This window comes from Homarus americanus, unplaced genomic scaffold (assembly GCF_018991925.1).
Source record: "Homarus americanus isolate GMGI-L3 unplaced genomic scaffold, GMGI_Hamer_2.0 scaffold33585, whole genome shotgun sequence".
NCBI classification, from domain to species: domain Eukaryota; kingdom Metazoa; phylum Arthropoda; class Malacostraca; order Decapoda; family Nephropidae; genus Homarus; species Homarus americanus.
Window position 1 is genome coordinate 13287 of NW_024716303.1, and position 10556 is coordinate 23842.

At 47.1% G+C, this 10556-nt stretch overlaps 1 protein-coding gene across 1 annotated transcript; it reads left to right on the forward strand.

Annotated features, from left to right (window-relative positions):
* Positions 1-2468: 2468 nt before the first annotated feature.
* LOC121858110 (serine/arginine repetitive matrix protein 2-like) lies at positions 2469-8528 on the forward strand (the record flags this gene model as incomplete). Its single annotated transcript, XM_042354344.1, has 5 exons — positions 2469-2710; positions 2883-3044; positions 3166-3589; positions 5557-6693; positions 7102-8528. Coding segments are annotated over 5 exons (3392 nt in total), but the record flags the coding sequence as incomplete, so codon positions are not given.
* Positions 8529-10556: the final 2028 nt, after the last annotated feature.

Genomic DNA, 10556 nt, shown 5'->3' on the forward strand with positions numbered 1-10556 from the left:
TATCGTTGAGTTATTATAGTCAGTAGTACGGTATATAGTATAATGTACGGTATCGTTGGATTATTATAGACAGTGGTACGGTATATAGTATAATGTACGGTATCGTTAGGTTATTATAGACAGTAGTACAGTATATAGAATAATGTACAGTATCGTTAGGTTAATATAGACAGTAGTACAGTATATAATTATAATGTACGGTATCGTTGAGTTATTATAGTCAGTAGTACGGTATATGAGTATAATGTACGGTATCGTTAGAGTTTATTATAGACAGTAGTGCAGTATATAGTATAATGTACGGTATCGTTAGATTCTTATAGACAGTAGTACAGTATATATAGAATAATGTACGGTATCGTTAGGTTATAGACAGTAGTACAGTATATAATTATAATGTGCGGTATCGTTAGGTTCTTAGACAGTAATTGCAGTATATAGAGAATAATGTAGGGTATCAGTTAGGTTATTATAGACAGTAGTACGGTATATAGGTATAATGTACGGTATCGTTAGGTTATAGTCAGTAATTTGGTATATAATTATAATGTACGGTATCGTTAGGTTATTATAGTCAGTAGTACAGTATATAGTATAATGTACGGTATCGTTAGGTTATTATAGAGAGTAGTACAGTATATAATTATAATGTACGGTATCGTTAGGTTATTATAGACAGTAGTACAGTATATAGTATAATGTACTGCGGTATCGTTAGGTTATTATGAAAGTGAGTACAGTATATAGTATAATGTACGGTATCGTTAGGTTATTATAGTATCAGTAGTACAGTATTGTATATATGTCAGATATGGACAAGTAAACCAAACTAATTATTCACTTTACATACTAACAACACATTACTGTACTTTAATAATTTCACTAATTTAGATACTCAAAATAAACTAATTTATACCACAGCAGGACTACAGTTAACAGCATCTTATGTATGTGTACATTACTAATTATCGCTCACAATTGTTATTACTGGTCATTAATTTAATTACTGGAAAAGTTAAGAGTTGAAAATGAATTTCATGAAAATATGCATTTATGAATGCATGACATTTTGACGCTCGTATGTCAAAAATTGTTGATTATTACAGCGAGTTTTAAATCACTGATTTACTTTTTAAATGTGACAACACTGTATATAACCTTAACTCAACCTACTACCCATTATAACCGAACCTCACAGTAGCCTAATCGACCCTCAACCTCCTTAACATAACCAACCAAACTAACCTTATATTACCCGCCATAACCCAACCTCACAACCTCAGCCTAACGTGACCCTGAACCTCCTTTAACATAACTTAACCAAACTTAACCTTAATACCCGCCATAACCTAACCTCACAGCCTAGCCTAACGACCCTCAACCTCCTTCATAACAACCCAAACTTAACCTTATATACCCCATAACCCAACCTCACAGCCTTCAGCCTACGTGACCCTCAACCCCTTAACATAACTTAACCAACCTTATATTACCCCCATAACCTAACCTCACAGCCCAGCCTACGTGACCCTCAACCTCCTTAACATAACTTAACCAAACTTAACCTTATATTACCCATTACAACCTAACCTCACAGCCTAGCCTAACGTGACCCTCAACCTCCTTTAACATACCAACCAAACTTAACCTTATATTACCCGCCATAACCTAACCTCACAGCCTAGCCTAACGTGACCCTCAACCCCTAACATAACCAAACCAAACTTAACCTTATATTACCCGCCATAACCTAACCTCACAGCCCAGCCTAACGTGACCCTCAACCTCCTTAACATAACTTAACCAAACTTAACCTTATATTACCCGCCATAACCTAACCTCACAGCCTAGCCTAACGTGACCCTCAACCCTTAACATAACTTAACCAAACTTAAACTTATATTACCCGCCATAACCTAACCTCACAGCCTAGCCTCAACGACCCTCAACCTCCTTAACACACCATAACCCAATCCAACCTTACACAGTCCTCAATACTAAACACCTGAGCTGTCGTGTACGCATCCAGGTAACTGAGACCCGGAGACACAGGACCCGGAGTAAAGACCCGGTGATACAAGACCGGTGATACAAGACCCGGTGATAAACACCCGGTGATACAAGACCGGTGATACAAGACCCGGTGATACAAGACCCGGTGATACAAGACCCGAGATAAGACCGGTGATACAAGACCCGGTGATAAGACCCGGTGATACAAGACCGGTGATACAAGACCCGGTGATACAAGACCCGAGAATACAAGACCCGGAGATACAAGACCCGGAGATACAGGACCCGGTGACAGACCCGGTGATACAAGACCCGGTGATACAAGACCCGGAGATACAAGACCCGGTGATACAAGACCGGTGATACAAGACCCGGTGATACAAGACCCGGTGATACAAGACCCGGTGATACAAGACCGTGATACAAGACCCGGTGATACAAGACCCGAGATACAGGACCGGAGATACAAGACCCGGAGATACAAGACCCGGAGATACAAGACCCGGTGATACAAGACCCAGATACAAGACCCGGTGATACAAGACCCGGAGATACAGGACCCGGAGATACAAGACCCGGAGATACAAGACCCGGAGATACAGGATCCGAGATACAGGACCCGGAGATACAAGACCCGGAGATACAAGACCCGGTGATACAAAGATCCGGTGATACAAGACCCGAGATACAAGACCCGGTGATACAAGACCGGTGATACAAGACCTGGTGATACAAGACCCGAGATACAAGACCCGGAGACAAGACCGGAGATACAAGACCCGGAGATAGGACCGGTGATACCAGGTGATACAAGACCCGAGATACAAGACCCGGTGATACAAGACCGTGATATACAACCGGAGATACAGGACCCGGAGATACAAGACCCGGAGACACAAGACCCGGAGATACAAGACCCGGTGATACAAGACCCGGTGATAAGACTGGAGACACAAGGACCGGAGATACAGGACCCGGAGATACAAGACCGGAGATACAAGACCGGAGATAAGACCCAGGATACAAGACCCGTGATACAAGACCCGAGATACAAGACCCGAGATACAAGACCGAGATAGGACCCGGAGATACAGGACCCGGAGATAAGGACCGGAGATACAAGACCCGTGATACAAGACCCGGTGATACAAGACCGGAGATACAAGACCCGGTGATACAAGACCCGGTGATACAAGACCCGGTGATACAAGACCCGGAGATACAAGACCGGAGATACAAGACCCGGTGATACAAGACCAGGAAAAGACCCGGTACAAAGACCCGGAGCAACCGACAAGACCCGGAGATACAAGACCGGAGATACAAGACCCGGAGATAAGACCCGGTGATACAAGACCCGGTGATAGAAGACCCGAGATACAAGAACCGGAGATACAGGACCCGGAGATACAAGACCCGAGATACAAGACCGGTGATACAAGACCAGGATACAAGACCGGAGATACAAGACCCGGTGATACAAGACCCGGTGATACAAGACCCGGTGATACAAGACCGGTGATACAAGACCCGGTGATAAGACCCGGTGATACAAGACCCGGTGATACAAGACCTGGTGATAAGACCCGGTGATACAAGACCCGGTGATACAAGACCCGGTGATACAAGACCCGAGACAGGACCCGGAGATACAAGACCTGGAGATACAAGACCGGAGATACAAGACCCGGTGATATGAAGACCCGTGATACAAGACCAGATACAAGACCCGGAGATACAAGACCCGGAGACACAAGACCCGAGACACAGGACCCGGAGATACAAGACCTGGAGACACAAGACCCGGAGACACAAGACCCGAGACACAAGACCGGAGATACAAGACCGGAGACACAAGACCCGGAGATACAAGACCCGGAGATAAGACCAGAGACACAAGACCCGAAGATACAAGACCCGGAGATACAAGACCCGAGATACAAGACCGGAGATACAAGACCCGGAGACACAAGACCTGGAGACAAGACCGGAGATACAAGACCCGGAGACACAGGACCCGAGACACAGGACCTGAGACACAAGACCCGGAGACACAAGACCCGAGATACAAGACCGGAGACACAAGACCGGAGAGACAAGACCCGGAGATACAAGACCCGAGATACAAGACCCGGAGATACAAGACCGGAGACACAAGACCCGGAGACACAGGACCCGAGATACAAGACCGGAGACACAAGACCCGAGATACAAGACCCGGAGACACAAGACCCGGAGACACAAGACCCGGAGATACAAGACCTGAGAGACACAAGACCCGGAGACACAAGACCTGAGACACAAGACCCGAGGAACAAGACCGGAGATACAAGACCCGAGATACAAGACCTGGAGATAAGGACCTGAGACAAGACCGACACAAGACCAGACAAGACCCGGAGACAAGACCCGAGATACAAGACCGAGACACAAGACCTGGTGACATAGGACCCGGAGACACAGGACCCGAGATACAAGACCCGAGACACAAGACCCGGAGATACAAGACCGGAGACACAAGACCCGGAGACACAAGACCCGGAGAGACAGACCCGGAGATAAGACCTGGAGATACAAGACCGGAGACACAGACCCGGGACACAGGACCGAGATAAAGACCCGAGACACAAGACCCGGAATACGACCCGGAGACACAAGACCCGGAGACACAAGACCCGGAGACACAAGACCCGGAGATACAAGACCCGGAGACAGACCCGAGATACAAGACCGAGGATACAAGACCCGGAGATACAAGACCTGAGACACAAGACCCGGAGATACAAGACCAAGATACAAGACCGGAGATACAATCCCCGGAGACACAGGACCCGAGGATACAAGACCCGAGACACAAGACCCGGAGATACAAGACCCGGAGACACAGGACCTGAGACACAAGACCCGGAGACAGACCGGGAGACAGGACCTGAGATACAAGACCGAGATACAAGACCTGAGACACAAGACCTGAGACACAAGACCCGGAGATACAAGACCTGGAGATACAAGACCTGGAGATACAAGACCCGGAGATACAAGACCCGAGATAAGACCCGGAGATAAGACCCGGAGACACAGGACCCGGAGACACAGGACCCGAGATACAAGAACCGGAGACACAAGACCCGGAGATACAAGACCCGAGGACACAAGACCCGGAGACACAAGACCTGGAGACACAAGACCCGGAGACACAAGACCGGAGATACAAGACCGGAGACACAAGACCCGGAGATACAAGACCTGGAGAGACAAAGACCAGATACAAGACCTGGAGACACACCCGGAGATACAAGACCTGAGATACAAGACCTGAGATACAAGACCCGGAGACACAGGACCCGGAGATACAAGACCAGACACAAGACCCGAGATACAAGACCGGAGATACAAGACCCGGAGACATACAAGACCTGGAGACACAGGACCCGAGACACAGACCGAGACAAGACCGAGACAGACCGGAGAAACAACAAGACCGGAACAAGACCGAGATACAGACCTGGAGACACAAGACCTGAGACAAGACCCGGAGACAAGACCCGGAGATACAAGACCGGAGATACAAGACCCGGAGACACAAGACCGGAGATACAAGACCCGGAGATACAAGACCGGAGATACAAGACCCGGAGATACAGACCCGGAGACACAGGACCCGGAGACACACAGACCGGAGACAAGAACCTGGAGACAAGACCCGAGATACAAGACCTGGAGATACAAGACCCGGAGATACAAGACCTGGAGACACAGGACCCGAGACAGGACCCGGAGACACACAACCGAGACACAAGACCCTGAGATACAAGACCCGGAGCAAAGACCCGGAGACAAGACCTGAGACAGCAAGACCTGGAGACACAATACCGGAGACACAGGACCCGGAGACAAGACACCCGGAGACACAAGACCTGAGACACAAGACCTGGAGATACAAGACCTGGAGACACAAGACCGGAGATACACAGGACCTGGAGACACAGAACCTGAGACACAGGACCTGGAGTACAAGACCGGAGACAGGACACCGGAGACACAAGACCTGGAGACACAAGACCGAGATACAGGACCGGGACACAGACCTGGAGACACAAGACCGGAGATACAACTGGAGACAAGACCTGGAGACAAGGACCGGAGACACAAGACCTGAGCACAAGACCCGGAGACACAAGACCCGGAGACACAGACCGGCAGACACAAGACCCGGAGATACAAGACCCGGAAGGGACCCGGAGAGACACAAGACCGGAGACACAAGACCTGGAGAAGGACCGAGACACAGGACCTGGACAAGACCCGGAGACACAAGACCCGAGACACAAGACTTGAGATACAAACCTGGAGACAGGACCTGGAGACAAGACCCGGAGATACAAGACCTGGAGATACAAGGAAGACCTGAGACACAAGCCCGAGACACAAGACCAGAGACAAGACCCGAGATACAGGACCGAGACACAAGACCCGAGACACAAGACCGAGATACAAGACCTGGAGACACAAGACCGGAGACACAGGACCGGAGACACAGGACCCGGAGACACAAGCACCTGAGACACAAGACACCTGAGACACAGGACCTGGAGACACAGACCTGGAGACACAAGACCCGGAGACACAGACCCGGGATACAAGCACTGGGAGACACAAGACCCGGAGACACAGACCTGAGCAAGACACCGGAGATACAAGACCTGAGACAGGACCTGACACAAGACCTGAGACAAGGACCCGAGACACAAGACCCCGGAGATACAAGACCTGGAGATACAGACCCGAGAGACACACTGGAGATACAGGGAACCTGAGATACACCGGAGATGATACACCGGAGACACAAGACTTAGACACAAGACCTGGAGATACAACACCCGGAGACACAAGACCTAAGACACAGACCGGAGACACAAGACAACCACCTGAGACAAGACCCGACAGCGGAGAAGGAGAGACATACACCCGGAGATACAAACCTGAGATACAGACCTGGAGACACAAGACCTGGAGACACAGGACCAGAGATACACCGAGACAAAGACCCGGAGATACAAGACCGGAGACACAAGACCTGAGACACAGGACACCTGAGACAAGACCCGGAGACACAAGACCGAGACACCTGGAACCAAGAGAGAACAAGCACGAGATGGAGACCTGGAGGACACAGGACCGAGACACAGGACCGGAGACACAGACCCGGAGATACAAGACCCGGAGACAAGACCAGAGACACAAGACCCGGAGACACAGGACCCGAGACACAGACCGGAGACACAGGACCCGAAGACACAAGACCCGGAGATACAAGACCGGAGATACAAGACCCGGAGACACAAGACCGGAGACACAAGACCCGGAGACACAGGACCCGGAGATACAGGACCGGAGACACAAGACCCGGAGACACAGGACCGAGACACAGGACCGGAGATACAAGACCGGAGACACAGGACCCGGAGACACAGGACCGGAGACACAGGACCGGAGACATAAGACCAGACACAAGACCCGGAGACACAGGACCGGGACACAAGACCGAAGACACAAGACCAAGACACAAGACCGGAGACACAAGACCCGGAGACACAGGACCGGAGATACAGGACCCGGAGACACAGGACCCGGAGACACAAGACCCGGAGACACAGGACCTGGAGACACAGGACCCGGAGACACAGGACCCGGAGACACAAGACCGGAGACACAAGACCCGGAGACACAGGACCCGGAGACACAAGACCGAAGACACAAGACCGGGACATGGGACCCGGAGACACAAGACCGGAGACACAAGACCGGAGACACAGGACCTGGAGACACAGGACCCGGGACACAAGACCAGGAGACCAAGGGCCAGGGACACAAGACCCGGAGACACAAGACCCGAAGACACAAGACCCGGAGAACAAGACCCAGAGACACAAGACCCGGAGACACAAGACCCGGAGACACAAGACCAGAACACAGGACCCGGAGACACAAGACCTGAGACACAGGACCCGGACACAGAACCGGAGACACAAGACCCGGAGACACAGGACCCGGAGATACAAGACTGGAGATACAAGACCCGGAGATACAAGACCCGGAGACACAGGACCCGGAGACACAGGACCCGGAGACACAAGACCGGAGACACAAGACCCGGAGACACAGGACCCGGAGATACAAGACCCGGATACAAGACCCGGAGATACAGACCAGACACAAGACCCGGAGACACAAGACCAGAGACACAAGACCCGGAGACACAAGACCGGAACACAAGACCCAGAGACACAAGACCCGGAGACACAAGACCGGAGATACAAGACCGAGACACAAGACCCGGAGACACAAGACCAGAGACACAAGACCCAGAGACACAAGACCCGGAGATACAAGACCCAGAGACCAAGACCCGGAGACACAAGACCCGGAATACAAGACCGGAGACACAAGACCGGAGACACAAGACCCAGAGACACAAGACCCGGAGATACAAGACCGGAACCAAGACTGAGACTGTAAGACCCGTAACTTTATACTGAGAGAGAAGGAAGGAAGAAAACATAACGAGATAAACTCGCCGCACACTATCGGACTTGAAGCATCACCATGAATACCAATGGTCCCGACGCAGCTTCTAGCTTACAATTCTCACAACTGGACATGAAATCGTACATTTAGTCATTTTTGGTCGTACGATAAATGGAAAAAAAAGCAGGGTAGACAGCTGTGAACGTGATGGTAAGAAGGTTTCATAACCACGATTTCAGGACCGTAATTCACTGGGCTTGAATGTATTTGTGGTGTTGATTTAACTAGGCTGCGGATAACCTAAATCATTCAGCTTGGTTACAGAATAAATATATCAAGTAAAGATTTTGTTTCCTATGACGCGTAGTGTAATCGTGAGTCTGCGCCATCTTGAATTTGAAGGTTGGGGTGGTGGTAGTGGGGGGTGGGGGTGTTCACATAGTAAGGTCTCTAGAACACATTCACTGGGTCAATGTTTAAACTCGAGAATCATAATTAACCAAGAATACTGCCAATACCTGTATACTAAGGAAACGATGTTGTTGTTACTGCGCTTAAAACTAGTTCCTTTTAACAGAATACAGTATTCTAGTTTGAAACAGACCTGTGTACTCATCAATAATTAAACTCAAGAGATATATCAAGCAGGTTATGGTAACATGATGGCGTATGAAGTGCAAGCAGTAACAGTCTAATTGATCATCACCCGGAAGAATCTGCGTAGGTCGAGGCAAAAGCTCTTAATACGTACTGTACATTAGGCTTTCTGTTCTCCTAAATCAATTTCCCATATTATATTACTTTTCATTTTTAAACAAATCGGCAACGTTTAACCTAAAAAAGAGTCTCATTATATGTATCCATTAATATAATACTACAACAAAGCTATTATGGTATATTATTAGTAGTAGTATAATACCCCTGCATTATGGCGGGATAAACATTGAAGGGCATAAAAATATGATCATAATATAGTCCTATACTACAAAAAATAGGCTATACGTTAATCAACAGTGTTTAACCACAACAATCACACACACACACACACACACACATATATATATATATATATATATATATATATATATATATATATATATATATATATATATATATATATATATATATATAAGCAAATCACTGGGTGCAGTGATCTAGGTATATGCTGATAAACCACAAGTCTGTACTCATCCCTGAAGATGAATTACACGAAAGCGCTTGGGAACTTCGTGTTTCTTCTTTCCTTGGTTATCAGCATATATATATATATATATATATATATATATATATATATATATATATATATATATATATATATTGATAAAATCACACGAGAAGAAAAATGAGCACCTTACTTTGCTTTATTCAAGACATCTTCAGTTGCCTCTGAAGATGTGAATAAAACAAGCAAATTTCATCAATATTATCATTGTGGATCTACATGATATATATATAAATATATATACAGTATATATATATATACATATATATATATATATATATATATATATATATATATATATATATATATATATATATATATATAACAAAGTAATGTGTGTGTGTCACGAGAATCTCGGAACTACCCATCTGTAGTGATGATGGATGGTGTTATATGTAATGATGATGGATGGTGTTATATGTAGTGATGATGGATGGTGTTATATGTAGTGATGATGGATGGTGTTATATGTAGTGATGATGGATGGTGTTATATGTAGTGATGATGGTGGTGTTATGTAGTGATGATGGATGGTGTTATATGTAATGATGATGGATGGTGTTATATGTAGTGATGATGGATGGTGTTATATGTAGTGATGATGGTGGTGTTATATGTAGTGATGATGGATGGTGTTATATGTAGTGATGATGGATGGTGTTATATCATAGTGATGATAGGTGGTGTTATATGTAGTGATGATGGATGGTGTTATATGTAGTGATGATGGATGGTGTTATATGTAGTGATGATGGGTGGTGTTATATATAGTGATGATGGGTAAGTGTTATAT